An 18,761-nucleotide genomic window follows, 5' to 3' on the forward strand; every position below is an offset into this window, starting at 1 on the left:
TATTTTTTGCTTCTTTCTCCCCACCCCCACCCCCACCCCCCTCTCATTTATCTCTCCACTCTCCACTCCTACCTCTATTCCTGATGAAGGGCTTTTGCCCAAAACATCGATTTTCCTGCTCCTCAGATGCCTGGCCTGCTGTGCTTTTCCAGCATCACTCTACTCCAGAATCTGATTTCCAGCATCTGCAGTCCTTATTTTTACCCTCTTATACCAGAGGTTGTCAACTTTGGGCATGTCATCCCCTCACGGTCCACCAAAAAGTTGCAAAGGATCTGCCAACGCACATCTACTGTATTGTGGCTTCTCTCAATATAAGAGTTAGATCAAGGGCTTAAAGTATGTTGTCAATTAATTTATGTATTCCAACTTGTGAAATCTTTACTGGCTTTATTTGATTCACTGGAATTATCTAATAATGCATTATCCTGCATGGTAAGTGTCCTAACTTCATAGTCCTGCATTTGCTGCATCTTTCTTAATAACTTTGCTTAACAAACATCTATTAAGTAATCAACCTCAGCTTTAAAATTAATAACTGATGTTGCAACAATTGCCATTTGCGGAAAAGAGTTCCAAATTTCCAATGAGTTCAAGAGTTCCAATGGAATGTCTCCCAGGGTACTAAAAGAGATGGTGGGAGAAAGAGCAGGTGAACTGCTGGTAATTTTCCAAATCGATGGAAGTTCCAGCAGATTGGAAAATAGCAAATGAGACACCACTGTTTAAAAAGGGAAGTAGACAAAAGGTGGGGAATTATAGATCAGTGAGCTTAACCTCGGTCGTGGGGAAGATGCTTGAGTCTATTATCAAGGAAGAAATAGCAGCACATCTCGAAAAACATTGTCCCATTGTACAGACACAGCATAAAGGGCAGGTCATGCTTCATAAATCTTTTGGAATTCCATAAAGACATTTCAATCAAGGTAGACAACGAGGACCCAGTGGATGTGGTGTACCTAGATTTCCAAAATCATTTGACAAGGTGCCCCACGTGAGGCTGCTGCATAAGGTCGGGGTAGGCTATTAGCGTGGATAGAGGATTGGTTGACTGATAGGATGCAAAGAGTGGGGATAAATGAGTGCTATTCTGGCTGGCAATCAGTGAGTAGTGGTGTGGCTCAGGGATCAGTGTTAGGACCACAATTATTCACAATTTACATAGACAATTTGGAGTTGGGGACTACATGTATGGTGTCAAAATTTGCTAATGACACGAAGATCAGTGACAGAGTAGAGTGTGCAGAGCACTGTGAAACTTTGCCGAGGAACATAAATACATTGAATGAGTGGGCAAAGGTCTGGCAGATGAAATACAATGTTAGTAAATGTGAAGTCATACATTTTGGTAGGAGTAACAGCAAATAGATTATTACTTGAATGGTAAAAAGTTGCAGCATGTTGATTTGCAAAGGGACCTGAGTGTCCTTGTGCATGAATCGCAGAAGGTTGGTCTGCAGGTACAACTAGTTAGGAAGGTGAATGGAATTTTGTCTTTTATTGTTAAAGGGGTTGAGTTTAAAAGCAGGGAGGTTATGTTGCAGCTGTACAAGGTGCTGGTGAGGCCACACCTGGAGTACTTGCATGCAGATTTGATCTCCTTACTTAAGAAAGGATGTACTAGCACTGGAGGGGATGCAGAGGAGGTTCATGAGATAGATTCCAGAATTGAGTGAATTGGCTTATGAGGAAAGGCTGAGTAGATAGGGGTTATATTCACTGGAATTCAGAAGACTTAGAGGGGATCTTGTAGAAACATATACAATTATGAAGGGAGCCAATAAAATAGAAATAGATAGGATGTTTCCACTGGTGGATGAGACCAAGAAAAGAGGGCATGGCTTCAAGATTAGAGGAAATAGGTTTAGAACTGAAATGAGAAGTAAATTCTTCACCCAGAGGGTTGTTAATCTATGGAATTCCTTGCCCAGGGAAGTAGTTGACGCTACTTCAGTAATCGCTTTTAAAGCTAACATAGATACTTTTTTGAAAAATAAAAGAATTAAGGGATATGGTGAAAAAGCGGGAAAGTGGATCTGAGTCCAAAGAAAGATTAGCCATGATCTTACTGAGAGGTGGAGCAGGTTCAAAGGGCCGAACGGCCAACTCTTGCTCCTAGTCCTTATGTTCTTATATTCTTTCTACCAGGTTTTGTGCAGATGTGTTTCCTAAGTTTACTCCTAAAGCGATTTGACAATAACGCCTGTACCAGATTCCCCAACCAGTGGAAATAGTTCCTCTCAATTACTATATCTGCTCACCTTAATTTATTGAACATCTAATCAAATTATCCCTTTCTAAATTCAAGATAATACAATCTTAATTTGTGTAACCTTTTCTTGCAATTAACACTTGAAATTAAGGTAACATGCTTGTAAATTGATGCTCTTTAAGGCTAATATGTCTTTCCTAAGCTATGGTGCATAGAATTGTATTAATCCTATATCTTACCTGGTATATGGCCTGTATATTGAGGCAACATGCCTATTTCTGAAGGATAAATGTGACTAATCCTGGGTAAAGTTTCATTCTCTTTCACTGAGTTCTCAGTTGGAATTGATGCAGATTTTGTCTTATTAAGCATTTGATCAAATTCAATCAACGCACAATTAGTCAGGGTAGGATAGCTGGATCCAAGCAGAAATTGAGCTCGAGGTACATACCCTGTGTACCCTGTGAAACAAAAAGTACAGCTTTAAACTCTGCTCACCAAAACACAGTAGTAAAGTTTGCAATCAATGTGCTGTCCTTGGAAAACTAAGTACCATGTGGCAGACCCTTTAAATCACATAGAGAAACAAAACGTGTTGGAGAAACTCAGCAGGTCTGACAACATCTGTTCTGAAGAAGAGTTATTGAACTTGAAACATTAACTTTGCTTCTCTTTCTCCACAGATGGGTCTCTCCACCATTTTCTGATTTTATTTCAGATCTCGAATATCCAGAGTTTTGCTTTTGTTTGAATCATATTCAAACATCCGTCCTCCTGGAATTCTGTGGCAGATAGCTCACATTCTGACTTCTCAAAGACTTTTTGCCATCTCCAAGGCACAAGTCAGGGACGTGATGGAATATTTGCCACTTGCCTAGGTGCTTGCAGATCCAACAACACTCAAGAAGCTTAACACCATCTAGGACAAAATAGCCCACTTGACTGGCGCCACATCTAACACCGTCAACACTCACTCTCGCAACCAGCAATGCACAGTGACAGTAGTATACAAGATGCACTGCAGTAACTCACCAAAACTCCTCAAACAACATCTTGCAAGCCTATAAACTCTACCACCTAGAATGACAAGGTGGGCATATGCATGGAATCTCCACAAGCGCAAGTTCCACTCCAAGCCACTCACCATCCTATCTTGGAAGTATATTGGCATTTTTTCACAGTTACTGGGTCAAACTTTGGGTTCCAACAGCATTGAAGGTGAATATATACTTCAAGGACTACTGTGATTCAAGAAAGTAGCTCATGATCACTAATTCCAGCACATTAGGAATGAACAATAAATGTTGACCCAGCCAGTGACACCCACATCCAATTAACGAATAAAAAGGAAAATTGGTGCAAGATGTAGCTTGGCAAAGGGGCTACATTAACTGGGAAGATGTCAACACTTCTCAGCTGGGTTTCCATTAATGCCTTGATGTTAATGCAGTCATTCAGATTAAGTGTATGGTTAGCAGGGTTTTATTCATGAACATCATGGAGATTCTGAACGTGATGCTGAGGAGGATAGTGAGAGCTGAGCTGCAGAATCTACAGAAAAGGGGGAGTCGTAAGGGAAGGAAATTGCGAAAGTTAACAGTCATCTGGCACATGGAGCAGAAAGGTCAATTGGGGAGGGAGATGGAGCAATTATGGTTGTTGCTTATACTAAGCCAATCAGAGGATGCTAAGGGATGCACAAAAGGGCTCAATAGAGTTTTACAACAGGGAGAATAATCTGGGATAAAGATGCTGGATGATTGAGGAGCACTAGGGGAAGAAATGGGGACAGCAGAGTGGACAAGTGGAAGGAGCCATGATCGGAGAAGTGAGGGGGAAATGAACAGTAACTGGAAAATAAGTTAAAAAAAGACCAAAAATGGAAATAGATTTTGGGCTTGTGCTTGGAGTGGGAACCAAAAATCACTTCTGGATAGATTGGGAGAATGCAAGTTTTTGGTTTAGTTACATAAACATGAGGAATTATAAAAGACAGGGTAAATGGGCAATAAGAAATAAACAGTAATAATTGGTAGGAGTTCAGAATTAAAGCCAGAAGATCATTAGTAGGAGAATGATAGCTTTGAATCAAAATGAAACATCGGTGAATTGATGCCCGGATTTGGAGACAGGTGAAGCGAATGAAGCCCAGAAGCTCTTTGGTGGATGGTCTGCTGAGGATGTTTTCACAGGAACGATGGTCTCAGGGATGGGACAGGATGATGACGATAAAATCAGAGGACATCATAAATTCCAACCCCTATCATTTTTGTCAATGACTGAAATATCGAGTAGGCTGTGTGTACATACTCCAGCTGCACTGTGGATGCCAACATGCATTGATGAAGTGAGTTTTTAAAAAGTCATTTTGGAAATTATGAAAACCAAATAGAACTTTTTCCAAACTGCATGTGAGCAGAAGTTTAATAAAGTTTGTGCAGGCAGTTGTGAAAGCCAGGTTACAAAGACTTTAAGTGGAGCAACTTCCTGTGGATCCTGATTGGCTCAGTTAGTAATTAATGGCACTCTTAATTCACTGTAATGGTCTCATTGAGAGATGATCTTTTATTTTAATTTTAATTTTAATTTAAGGTGGTAATAAATTGTGTTCAATAAACTCAGCAGGAAGTATTTAGATCAGGTAATTTGATCACAGCTCATTGGCAGATGGTTTATTCCATTACAAAATGTTTTAACTGGAATATTCTTTGGGAGTCTCTTGAATTTACTATGAAATAAAATTAAAATACTGGAGATCTTAAATAAAAGCAGCAGCTTCAAAGAGAGAAACAGAGTTAATGTTTTGCACCCAATATCACTCTGGACTCAAAATATGAATGTTTCTCTCTCCAGGGATGCTGCCCGACCTGCTGAGTTTCTCCAGCAGGAGACAAACAGGAGGCTGGAAGATCACAGCGAGCCAGGCAGCATCAGAACATTTCAGGTCAAAACCCCTCATCAGGCCTGGGAGGGAGAAGGAAGCTCAGAGATAAATGAAGGGAGAGGGTGGGGCTGGGGGAAAGGTAGGTGGCATAGTGATAGGTGGATGCAGTTGGGGGTTATTTTGGTAGGTCAGTGGGAAGGGCGAAGCAGATCGGTGGGAAAGAAAATAGGTAAAGTCAGGTCAAGGAGATGGGGAGGAGAGTATGGGTTGGGCACAGGATGAGGTTGTGGGTGGGGAGGTAGTGAAGCTAGTGAGGACTATGCTGAGGCCAGTTGGGTCGATAGGAGGGAAGAGTCGGGAGATGAAATGGAAGGGAGGAGGCGGGGCTGCAAGGGAAGTTGGGGGATGGGTGGGAAGGTTATTTGAAATTGGACAGCTCAACATTAAAACCTGTAGGCTGTAGGCTGCCTAGGCGGAAGATGAGATGTTGTTCCTGCAATTTGCAATCGAATTCACTGTGGCAATGGAGGAGGCCAAACATGAACATGTCAGAGGGGGATTAGGAGAGGGCATTGAAATAGATGGTGATCGGGAGGTCAGATTGGCTGTTTCAGGCCCGGTAATGAAATGGTCACCTAGTCTCCAGCATTTCCTGTGTTTGGGGAACCAGTAATAGTTGCTGGCATTGCTGCTACTTTCTCACTGGTATTTTCCTTCTTATTCTGTCATGGTTTAGCACTGCTGGCCTTCATTTTCAGGCATCTCTTTAGAGTGCGGTGTGCAGGAAATGCAACTTTAGCTCCTATCACTGTAACAATCTGCGTGAGAAATGCACCCTCGCGCACCGCCCCCTCCCCCGACACCCCAACCCCCACCCCACCTGCTATTACAGCACCAACAAATGTAATCAAATCTAAAGGCAGCATTTCACCATTGAAATATCTGGCCAGGAACAGACTGAACCTGAGAAACCAGTAGAACCAGTGGCCAGACACTGCCAAGTTCAGCAGGAGACCAAACTTGCTTACCAAAGTTGTGTTGGGGGAAGGGCACTAAGCTGATGTGACATTTTTTAAACTCACTCTAAAAGATGAAGGATTTAACAGCAACCTAGGTTTGTTCAATATATTATTTCAGTTGCATTACACTGTAATCTTTCGCTATAAATTCTGTGTCCTGCTCCACAGCTACCTGATGAAGGAGCAGTGCTGCGAAAGCTAGTGCTTCCAAATAAACCTGTGTTGTGTGATTTTTAACTTTGTCCACCCCAGTTCAACACCAGCTCCTCCACATCATTCTTTAAACAGCACAACCGTTTGGCTCTAACGACGTTGCAACAGGCGACTGATTTAATTGCTGAAGGAGGGTCGCTGGATATTAATTCTGCTTTCGTGTCACAGATGCTGCCGGACCTGCTGGGTTTTTCCAGCAATTTCTGGTTTTGCTTCTGACTTCCTGCATCCACAGCTATAGAGTCATACAGCATGGAACAGAACCTGCGATCCAACCAGTCCATGCCGAACATAATCCCAAACTGAATTGATCTCACCTGCTTGCTCCTTGCCCATATCCCTCCAAACCTCTCCTAGTCATGGACTTATCTAAATGTCTTTTAAATGTTGAAACTGTTCCCATATCCACCACTTTCTCAGGAGGTTCATGCCATGTGCAAATCACCTCTGTGTAAAACCACTGTCATGTATTTTTTTAAATCTCTCATTTTAAAAATATGACCCCTAGTCTTGAAATCCTTCATCTTGGGGAAAAGACACCTCCCACTAATCCCATCTACACCCCTCATGATTTTATAAATGTCAATAAGGTCACCTCTCAACCTCCTATGCTCCAGTGAAAAAAATTCTGGTCTTTATAACTTCCATACCTGGGAACATCTTGGTAAATCTCTTCTGAACTCTCTCCAGCTTAGTGACGTCCAGTTCTTTTGGTTTTTACAATAACGGTAGTGTCTGAGGAAAAATGGTGACCAATCATCTTGATTTTCACAGGGTTACCAAGATTTGGAGAAGGCAATGATATTATTGCCAGAGTATTAATCCAGAGACACCAGCAATGTTATGGGTATCTGGGTTCAAATCCTGCCCTGGCAGTTGATGGAATTTGAACTCAAGAATAAAAGAAATCTGGAATTAAGAGTCTAATGATTGACCCATAGTAGGAGAATAATAGCTTTGAATCAATATGAAGCATCGGTGAGTTGATGCCCAGGTTCGGAGACAGGTGAAGCGAATGAAGCCCAGAAGCTCTTTGGTGGATGGTCTGCTGAGGATGTTTTCACAGGAACGACGGTCTCAGGGATGGGACAGGATGATGACGATAAAATCAGAGGACATCATAAATTCCAACCCCTATCATTTTTGTCAATGACTGAAATATCAAGTAGGCTGTGCGTACATACTCCAGTTGCACTGTGGATGCCAACATGCATTGATGAAGTGAGTTTTTAAAAAGTCATTTTGGAAATTATGAAAACCAAATAGAACTTTTTCCAAACTGCATGTGAGCAGAAGTTTAATAAAGTTTGTGCAGGCAGTTGTGAAAGCCAGGTTACAAAGACTTTAAGTGGAGCAACTTCCTGTGGATCCTGATTGGCTCAGTTAGTAATTAATGGGACTCTTAATTCACTGTAATGGTCTCATTGAGAGATGATCTTTTATTTTAGTATTAATTTAAGGTGGTAATAAATTGTGTTCAATAAACTCAGCAGGAAGTATTTAGATCAGGTAATTTGATCACAGCTCATTGGCAGATGGTTTATTCCATTACAAAATGTTTTAACTGGAATATTCTTTGGAAGGCTCTTGAACTCACTATGAAATAAAATTAAAATACTGTGGTTGCTGACGATCTTAAATAAAAGCAGCATCTTCAAAGAGAGAAACGGAGTTAATGTTTTGCACCCAATATCACTCTGGACTCAAAATATGAATGTTTCTTTCTCCAGAGATGCTGCCCGACCTGCTGAGTTTCTCCAGCAGGAGACAAACAGGAGACTGGAAGATTACAGCGAGCCAGGCAGCATCACCTCGAGGCTCTCGAAACTGGGAGACTGCTTTGGAATCACCTCAAGGCCAGAAATCTACAATGAGACACGCTGGGCGGACAGACCCCTAACAGGCCACCGAAAGACCATCATGCCGGGCTGACAGACTGCCATGTACTGAGAGACCACCATGCTGGACCAAGGGGATGCCTTTCCAGAGACTGGGACTGGGAGTTCAGGATGTCACCGAGAGGAAAGACGAAAGAAAAAAAAAGATGAGAAATGAAAAGAAAAGAAAAAGAAACAAACGGATTGGACAAGCTCTGGCTGAAGCATCCTACTCTGCCGCCATCTTGGAAAGGATATAGAAACTTTAAACGAAGGCAGAAAAGCAAAATGTGAGTTAAAGGTAAAACAGCTGAAAGAGAGAAAATTAAATAACACAGAGACAACAAGCATTGCGACATTTGCTATCCAGTTGCATCTCCAAGAAGAAAGTGGATACAGAAAGTTGTAAGAGAGTTTGTAATAACAGTGATACTGAGGATACTTGTATGACTTCAACAACAGTCCTGTTTCAGACCAGCTAATTTAAATCAGTTGAGTCCTATTTGTGATTTTCATGGACAGTATGGATCAGTATTGCACTACATGGTTATCGGTCAGCCTTGAAAAAGATTCAATGCCGTTTTAATCTTAGGCATTCCATTAATCAATATTAATATCAGTATTAACAGCTACAAATTCACAAATCAGCAAACAACCTCACATACTCACCTGAAATAAAATGTTTATTTGGGTCTTTATTTTGCATGAAGTATGGAGAGGTCAGTGCTTTGTAAGAATTATCGAATTTCCAAGGAATGGGATTGTTCGTAATTGCTTTAAGAGGGGTCCTGTAATTGACTGTTAAAAGCTGAGAAGAAAGAAGAAATATTAGTTTCAAGTGCAAATGACATTAAAAAAAGTATGTTTTAATGTTCTGAAAACAAACAAACCAGCAGCCTAGTGGTGATATAGTAGCATGATAGTAATGCTGGACAACTAATCAATAAATTCAGACTAATGGCAGCTAGTGGAACTTAAATTCAATAAATATGTCTGAAATATAAAGATATTGACAGTAACGGTGACAAATTTCACTTTTTATTATACCATTCCAATAATACCCATTAGGGAAGTAAATCTGCTGTCTTTATCTGATCTGGTTTACACTAGACCCACAGCAGTATTGAAACTGCCTAACAAGTCCCTCAATTTTATGGCATTAGGGATAAGCAACAAATGCTGGCCTTGTCAGTGATGCCAACATGCCATGCTTCAAAAAAAATCATAAGATGTGGGTGTCACTGGCTGGGCCAGCATTTATTGCCTCTAAGAAGGTGATGGTGAGCTGCCTTCTTGAACCACCGCAGTCCATCTTTTGCAGGTAGACCCACAATGTGGTTTAGGAGGGAATTCCAGAGTTTTGACCTAACAACACTGAAGGAATGGCCATACAGCCAGGATGGTGAGTGGCTTGCAGAGGAAACTTGCAGGTGGTGGTATTCACACGTATCTGCTGCCCTTGTCCTTCTAGGTGGAAGTGGTTGTATGTTTGGAAGGTGCTGTTTGAAAATCTTTGGTGAATTTCTGCAGTGCATCTTGTAGATGGTACACAATGAACTTATTAGTGGTAGGCAACATGAGTTGTGTAAGGAAGGTCATGTCTCACCAACTTGATTGAGTTTTTTTGAGAAGGTGACAAGAATGTTGTCTACATGGACTTTAGTAAGGCATTTGATAAGGTACCTCTTGGCAGGCTGATACAGCAGGTAGAGTCTCATGGGATCTAGGGTGAGTTGGGTAGATGGATACAAAACTGGCTGAGTCATAGAAGACAGAGAGTTGTGGTGGATGGGTGCTTTTTGGAATGGAGATCAGTCACTGAGTGGTGTTCTGCAAGGATCATGCTGGGACTTATATTGTTTGTAATATGTATAAATGATCTGGAGGAAAATGTAAGTGGTCTGATTAGTAAGTTTGTGGATGACCCCAAAATTGGCAGAGTTGCAGTTAGTGAGGAGGATTATCAAAGCAATATTGCAGGATAAAGATAGATTGCAGATTTGGTCAGTGAAATGGCAAATGGACCTTAATCCGGACAAACTTGAGGTGATGCATTTTGAAAGATCAAATTCAGGCTGAAGTTATACAATAAATGGCAGAACCCTCAGAAGCATTTACATACAAAGGAATCTTGACGTACAGATCCACAGATCCATCAAAGTGGCAAAGCAGTTGGATAAGGTAGTCAAGAATGCATACATGCTTGCCTTCACCAGCCAGGATATCAAATATAAAAGTTGGCATGTTGTGTTACAGCTGTATAAAACTTTAGTTAGGCCACATTTGGAATATTGCGTGCAGTTCTGGTCGCCATGCCACCAGAAGAACATGGATGCTTTGGAGGGGGTGCAGAAAAGGTTTACCAGGATATTGCCTGGTGTGGAGGATTTTAGTTATGAGGGCAGGTTGAATAAACTCTGATTGGTTTCACTGGAAAGACGGAGACAGACTGGTGATCTGATAGAGTTCTACAAAATTATGAAAGGCATCGACAAGATGGATAGTCAGCAGCTATTTCTCAGGGTAGAAAAGTAAACAACAAAAAGGCACAGGTTCAAGGAGAGAGTGTGAAAGCTTAGGGGAGAGGTACGGTGCCTGGAATGCACAATCAGTGGAGGAAGTGGAAGCAGGCATATTAGCAACATTTAACATGTACCTTGATAGAAACGAGGTAGGGGACAGAAGTATAGAAACTGAATATGGGCAATAAGTAGAGGGTCTAAATAAGGATTAGGAATCAGGACAGGTTTGGTGGGCCGAAGGGACTGTTCCTGTGCTATATTGTAATGTATTAGTGCTGTTACTGAGCATCAGTGATGCAGGGAGTAAATGTTTATGAAAAGTAAATGAAAGAATGAAAAAAATGCAGCAATAACTAAAAAAATGTAATCAAACTTCATTATATTTGGGAGCAAGTCAAGAAACATAGCAAGGTAGTTCAATTAGTTCAAAAGATCAAAACACGATCTAGAAACCTATCACTTTTAATATCAGCTTTCAAGAGTAATATTTTATAAAACTATTTCACAGAATGTAGTAGGGAAAAGCCTGACAAGGCAGAACTTGTTAGAGAGCCATCAAAGTGTATTCAAGAAGGGAAAAATCCTGATTAAGGTCATGACTTGATCTTTGGCTACTGCCATGGTGAACAAATGGAATGCAACATGTGTAAAAACAAACAGAAAATGAAAATCTGTACATCTGCAACTAAACCAGAAGGTACGCAGCAGTTTGACCGAATACTGTACAAGCAATAACACAGGGCAGTGCATATGTCCCAGAAGTGTTCTCTGAAATGTTCCGCAAGTTGGCATCCTGTCTCCCCTGACCTGTGGCCAAAACTTTAACTCCCCTCCCACTCCGTCAAGGACATGCAGATCCTGGGTCTCTTCCACCACCAAACTCTAGCCACCTGATGCCTGGAGGTCCACCTTGGGACCTTCCAATCACACAGGATCAATGTGGATTTCACCAGTTTCCTCATTTCCCCTCCCCCGCACTTTATCCCAGATCCAACTATCCAACTCAGCACCACTCTCATGACCTGTCCTACCTGTCCATCTTCCTTCCCACCTATCTGTTCCACCCTCCTCTATGACCTAACACCTTCAATCCTACCTTCATCTACATTCGCATTCCCAGCTGTCTTTCCTCCAGCCCCACCCCCTCCCATTTATCTCTCAGCCCCCCACCTCGGGCATACTCCCACATTCCTGATGAAGAGCTTTTGCTCAAAACATCGACTCTCCTGCTCCTTGAATGCTGCCTGCCTGCTGTGCTTTTCCAGCACCACACTCTTCAACTATAATAGACAACTGGGTGATAAATAAAGAATCAAATGTGAGGGTATCAATAAATACATTTTTTAAAATGGAATAATTGTAGTTGCCAAGGAAATCAAATTTGATATCCCTGTTGTTTATAATATGCCATATCATAAATGGAGGTTTTGAAATTAAGATCTTGCAAACAACAAAGCAGGAATTGAAGGAACAATGTCGAAAATTGCAACTAGATACAGAGTGAAAATTAAATAATTAGATGACAAACTAAACCTAAATTAATCCACGATATGGAGCTGTTGGTGTTAGACGGGGGTGGATGTCAGAAGTTACACGACACCAGGTTATAGTCCAATAGTTTATTTGAAATCACAAGTTTTTGGATGCTGCTCCTTTATTTGGTGAAGTTTTCACCTGATGAAGGAGCAGCACTCTGAAAGCTTGCGATTTCAAATAACCTGTTGGACTATAATCTGGTATCATGTGACCTAAATGAATACAAATAGTGGTAGAAATGAAGGAGAGAAAGTGGGAAGGAGAATTTTTTTTTCTTTGGTGTGCAAGTATAAAGGTTAACAGGAATGTATACATTCTATTCAAGTGGTTAAAAATAAACAGGGATGCTGTTACTTTTTTCTCTTGCTCTGTCTGTGCTCTAGTTCTCCCAGTCTGTAATGCATTTATTAATTCCATCTCCTGTTTTTTCGCAGCAATCCTAAGCTGTTCTCTCTCAAAATCTGCAACAGCATCAGCACAGGTTTCTCTGTAAGTTTTTGAAAAATAGCTTTTCTTTCTGGGAATAAAGCCTGTTTTGAAATATGGAAAAAACAAAAACATACATTAGCTAAAGTTTGATAAAAATTTTGAATGTGCATAGTACGATTAAGGACTCAGAAGAGCAATTATAAAGTAATAAAACAATCTTATCATGTAACAGAAGAATGGAATAATAAAATGAGACTGCTATTTCCATAACTTGGAGGTGCTGGTGTTGGACTGGGGTGGACAAAGCTTAAAATCATACAACACCAGGTTATAATCCAACAGGTTTATTTGGAAGCACTAGCTTTCAGAGCACCACTCCTTCAGGAGGAACAGAGCTCCGAAAGCTAGTGCTTCCAAATAAACCTGCTGGACTATAACCTGGTGTTGTGTTATTTCCATAGACCGTGATAGTCAAAACATTAATCTCACCTCATTCTAGCCATATTTTCCTCTGTTATCAGTCAGTTCCTGTCTTATGTCAGACACCTTGTTTGGAGAGGGGTGGTGTTAAATGGGTAGGCATTTCAGATTAGTGAGGCAAAATACACAAGTGCTCATCTTCAGAAACAATATCAATCTTAGGCTTGGATCTTCTTAACTGTAGATTGAAATGACTGACTGCTGACAGGAGAAATTGAAGCAGCCCAGACCATTCTCCGCAGTGAGCTATGCCATTTTTGGGGGAGTCAGGTAGGATCTCACTGGTGGAAAGATGGAGCATCTCGGGGGGCAGTAGAGACTTGCAGGAGCTGGAGGAGCAATTGTTCTCCCTGACCCCACAAAGCCAGTATAAATCTAATTATTTTCATAGTCTTCACCTCATCACTGGTAGTTTTACATTGTGACAGCCAAATGACATCATAGAAATTTGATTTATAAATATTAATGAGATTAAGGTTGAACCAGACAGAGGACATTGCTGCACTAAATAAAGGGCCCAGTTAAACAGCAGAGTGTCTGATTTGACTGGGAATAGGGTGATGAATTCTTAAAGATGATTTTAACATTATTGCTATTAACCAGCCCTCTTCCAATCATTTCTTATGTGCTATAGGGTGTCATATTCTTGGTCATTCACCAGTGCTGCTTGGTAACTATTTTTTCGAGGAAAACAACAGTTGGTGATGAGGATATCCTCTGCTTTTTCCTTCTCTCTTTCTCAGAAGAGTTGCTTAGGTTAAAGTTAACCAAGCTGAATGATCCTACGTGGGAAGAAAACTTGTGAGTTGAGAGCTACAACAGATTTGCTAATAGCCCTGGTCTTGTAAAAATTAAGATAGGCTGGATGATTGCTGGTCTTAACTTTATATTACATTCTTCTATCACCTTTCTCCCCACCCCCTCCCTTTATTTATTGCACAGCCTCGTTCTCCTCCCCCAGTCCTGATGGAAGGTTTCGACCTGAAACATCGATTCCCCCTTTCCCCAATGCTGCTTGATCTGCTGTGCTTTTTCCACCTCCACTCTTTATCCACTCTTCTAACACCTAATCAACCTTTAATTTCATGAGGTAAGATAGATATGAAGTACAGTAAGTGACTGACCAGTGTATCCAGAAACCATTAAGTCAGTTGGTTTCTCGCCTTTCCTGATCACCTTGCGACTCTGAAGTAGACTTTGATGTTGTTCAGCACTCACGTCATTGATAGTTTCTTGATCCTGATTTGGCTGAAGAAGTAATTGTCGAGAATGTGCTATTGTAGGATCTGAGAGCAGTTTAGAGGTCAACTTGCTGTAGCGTTGTCCAATATTGTATTTATACTGAGGACAATAACCAGCATATCTACAAAGATATCACAGAGCAGCTGTTACGTTTTCTGAATATCACTATAGTTCGACTTCAGAACTATCAAGTCAGCAACCTGAAACATCAAGCTGAATTTTTAACCTCGAAAAATGAGTGGGCTGGGGTTATGTCAGAATTAAATTCAAAATATCTGAAGGAGAACTTCAATATGGGCGAGGAGCAGGAAGGTGGGACTAGTTATGTTTGGCATGAAAGGTCTGTTTCCATGCTGTATGACTCTATAACTATGACTCTATGATTCTATTGAGTTGTGGGATTCAGTTTGGTAATTTCAATACAATAATGGCTATATCAACTGACACCACGCACATGCTCACTCTGCACTGCTTCAACATTCACGTCCCAGAGTTGTGCACAAGTTCATTTGGGACAGGATATACATGTATTTGGAAAGACAAGGACTGATTAGGGATAGTCAACATGGCTTTGTGCATAGGAAATCATGTCTCACAAACTTGATTGAGTTTTTTGAAGAAGTAACAAAGAAGTAAGGAGTTTAACAAGGTTCCCCATGGGAGATTGGTTAGCAAGGTTAGATCTCATGGAATACAGGGAGAACTAGCCATTTGGATACAGAACTGGCTCAAAGGTAGAAGACAGAGGGTGGTGGTGAAGGGTTGTTTTTCAGATTGGAGGCCTGTGACCAGTGGAGTGCCACAAGGATCAGTGCTGGGTCCTCTACTTTTTGTCATTTATATAAATGGTTTGGATATGAGCATAAGAGGTATAGTTAGTAAGTTTGCAGATGACACCAAAATTGGAGATGTAGTGGACAGCAAAGAAGGTTACCTCAGTTACAACAGGATCTTGATCAGATGGGCCAATGGGCTGAGAAGTGGCAGAAGGAGTTTAATTCAGATAAATGCGAGGTGCTGCATTTTGAGAAAGCAAATCTTAGCAGAACTTATACACTTAATGATAAGGTCCTAGGGAGTGTTGCTGAACAAAGAGACCTTGGAGTGCAGGTTCATAGCTCCAAGAAAGTGGAGTCGCAGGTAGATAGGATAGTGAAGAAGGCGTTTGGTATGCTTTCCTTTATTGGCCAGAGTATTGAGTACGGGAGTTGGGAGGTCATGTTGCAGTTGTACAGGACATTGATTAGGCCACTTTTGGAATATTGTGTACAGTTCTGATCTCCTTCCTATCAGAAACATGTTGTGAAACTTGAAAGGGTTCAGAAAAGATTTTCAAGGATGTTGCCAGGGTTGGAGGATTTGAGCTATAAGGAGAGGCTGAATAGGCTGGGGCTGTTTTCCCTGGAGCATCGGAGGTTGAGGGGTGACCTTATAGAGGTTTACACAATTATGAGGGGCATGGATAGGAAAAATAGACAAAATCTTTTCCCTGGGGTGGGGGAGTCCAGAACTAGAGGGCATAGGTTTAGGGTGAGAGGGGAAGATAAAAAGAGACCACAGAGGGTGGTATGTGTATGGAATGAGCTGCCAGAGAATGTGGTGGAGGCTGGTACAATTGCAACATTTAAAAGGCAGCTGGGTGGGTATATGAATAGGAAGGGTTTTGAGGGATATGGGCTGGGTGCTGGCAGGTGGGACGAGATTGGGTTGGGATATCTGGTGGGCATGGACGGGTTGGACTGTAGGATCTCTTTCCATGCTGTACATCTCTTTGACTCTATGACTCTATTTGCAAGCCACACCAGGGTGTCAGCAGATATTGGTATCATAACTCAGCCTGCCTTCACCTTAACAATCATTCTATTTTTAAATTCATTAGCAGGTTTCTCAGGCCATGGTAACAGGTAAAAGATGACAAGAGGGGCTGAATCAATGAGCCAAATGCCTTTATAGCACAGAACATGGGTGAGGCAGAGAAGGGGTGTTTCCCTCTTGTTCAGCAAGCTACCCAGTAGACAACACTCCTACTCCCAGCACATCATTGAATTAACATCCAACACTGTCAAATCCTACCTGAATACCACTGACCCTGTGACTACTGCATCCCACCTCTTATGATGAGGAATTTGCGGTGTTTGGGGCACACCCTGCCCTTCCCCAGATCTTTACAATCAGAGCTCCACACTTTCAATTCAGACTCCCTTCCTAACCTGCCATGGGTGTTTATAGCAATAAGGGAGGCTATCAAATTGAAAGTGAAGGCCAAGATCATCGGGAAATTAGAAGAATGGAAAAGCTTCAAAGGTCCACAAAAAGCCACAAAAAGAGCTATAAAGGAAAGTAAGACAGATAATGAGACTAAACTAGCTCAGAGTATGAAGACATATAGCAAAGGTTTCTATAAATATATAAAATGAAAAAGAGTGGCTAAAGTAAACATTGATCCTTTAGAGGATGAGAAGGGAGAATTTAGTAACATGATGTGAGGAAATGGCCACGGCATTGAATAGGTATTTTGTGTCAGTCTTCACAGTGGAAAACACAAATAACATGCCAGTAATTGATGAAGAGACAAAGGTATGAGGAAAAGAGGTAATGTTGGGCAAGCTCATGGAGCTAAGGGTAGATGAGTCTCCTGGCCCTGCTGGAATGCATCCCAAAGATGGTGGGAGAATTAGCAAATGCACTTGTGTAATTTTCCAAAATTCACTGGACTCTGGGGCAGTTCCAGCAGATTGGAAAACAGCAAATGTGACACCACTGTTTAAAAAATGGAGGTAGACAAAATATGGGGAATTATAGACTAGTTAGCTTAACTTCTGTAGTGGGGGAAGTGTTTAAGTCTATTATCAAGGAAGAAATAGCAAGACACCTAGAAAGGAATTGTCTCATCGGGCAGATGCAACATGGATTCATGAAGGGAAGATCATGCTTAACTAATCGATTGGAATTCTATGAAGACGTTATGAGCATAGTGGACAACGGGGACCCAGTAGATGTGCTTTATCTAGATTTCCAAAAGGCATTTAACAAGGTGCCACACAAAAGGCAGCTGCATAAGATAAAGATGCAAGGTGTTACAGGCAATGTATTAGCATGGATAGAGGGTTGGTTAATGAACAAGATGCAAAAAGTGGAGATAAATGTGTGTTTTTCTGGTTGGCAATCAGTAACTAGTAGTGTGCCTCAGGGATCAGTGTTTGGACCACAATTATTCATAATTTACATTGATGATTTGGAGTTGGGGAGAAGTGTGTCAAAATTTGCAGATGGAGTACAATGTTAATAAATGTGAGGTCATCTATTTCAGTAGGAATAACAGTAAGAAGGATTATTACTTGAATGGTAAGAAATTGCAGCAAGCCACTGTTTTGTGGCCCGGTGGTACTGTCCTGCTTCTGAGCCAGAAGGTCCAAGTTCAAGACCAACCTGTCCATGGTCTTGTCATTGTATGCATGAATAGGATGACTCAAATAATTACATGCTTAATGTATGTGGGCAGATACTTTTAATTTAACCCTTTTAGCCTCAGTATCATTCTGATGAATATGCACTGCATTGTCTGCAGACCCAACAGATTCTCCCTGAGGTACAGAACTCAGAACTCTGCAATAATCCAGATGTCGGTTAAACAAGGCTTTATACAGACATGGCAAAACTTCCAGTCTCCTGGAGATTCAAGCGCCATTCCATTGGATGGTGTCGTCAGCAAATGGATAACTCAGATAAAACCAAGAACTACGAATGTTGGATGAACTTTAGGTGAAGAATCACCAGACTCAAAATATTAACTCTGCTTTCTCCCAACAGATGTTTCCAGACTTGCTGAATTTCTCCAGTAATTTGTGTTTTTCTCCTAAGTTGCTAAATAGAAGGAAGACTGAGTTCCCGATGATAATAGAGATAGTGTCCTGGTACTGAGTACAGAGTCATTGCTACAGGGATGAGATTGTTTTGATGTGTGTGTTAAAGGACTGCCAGGCAGGTTACTATAGAAACATTAAACACAGTATCGCCTCTGCTGCTCGGAATGTAAAAGATGATAAAAGTCGTTCGGAAAGGTTCATGTCAACATAAACAAAACGTAACCAATGCACCTATCGATCAGTACCATTTAAAACCGGAGTTTAAAACAGTTTAACTGTTAGTGAACTCGGTTACACCACTCACCCCGGGATATAGTGAGGCTCCAGAGTCAGCAGCGGGGCGCTTCCTTTCCGACGGTACACGGTTGCCATCTGGCAAGAAGCGGCGAGTCTGTGCAGCGGCTCTGCTTTACCGAGTGTCCGGGAGCTGACTCCGGGAAACCCTCTCTCTCCCGGGAATGGGTCAGTGCTGACTCCGGGA

General features: G+C 41.4%; 1 protein-coding gene across 1 annotated transcript in view; it reads right to left on the reverse strand.

Annotated features, from left to right (window-relative positions):
• cimip2b (ciliary microtubule inner protein 2B) overlaps positions 1–18,761 on the reverse strand; it is a 31,473-nt gene extending 12,712 nt beyond the window's left edge. The window contains exons 1-5 of the mRNA XM_043701453.2: positions 18,585–18,761; positions 14,297–14,535; positions 12,618–12,793; positions 8,875–9,013; positions 2,452–2,673 (exon numbers count right to left, since the gene is read on the reverse strand). Of these exons, the coding sequence (XP_043557388.2) occupies positions 2,452–2,673; positions 8,875–9,013; positions 12,618–12,793; positions 14,297–14,535; positions 18,585–18,652 (844 nt within the window). The 5' untranslated portion in view covers positions 18,653–18,761. The remainder of the gene's footprint in view (positions 1–2,451; positions 2,674–8,874; positions 9,014–12,617; positions 12,794–14,296; positions 14,536–18,584) is intronic.

Source organism: Chiloscyllium plagiosum, unplaced genomic scaffold, assembly GCF_037043375.1.
Source record: "Chiloscyllium plagiosum isolate Xiang-an unplaced genomic scaffold, Cpla_swu_hap1 HiC_scaffold_1, whole genome shotgun sequence".
Classification (NCBI taxonomy): domain Eukaryota; kingdom Metazoa; phylum Chordata; class Chondrichthyes; order Orectolobiformes; family Hemiscylliidae; genus Chiloscyllium; species Chiloscyllium plagiosum.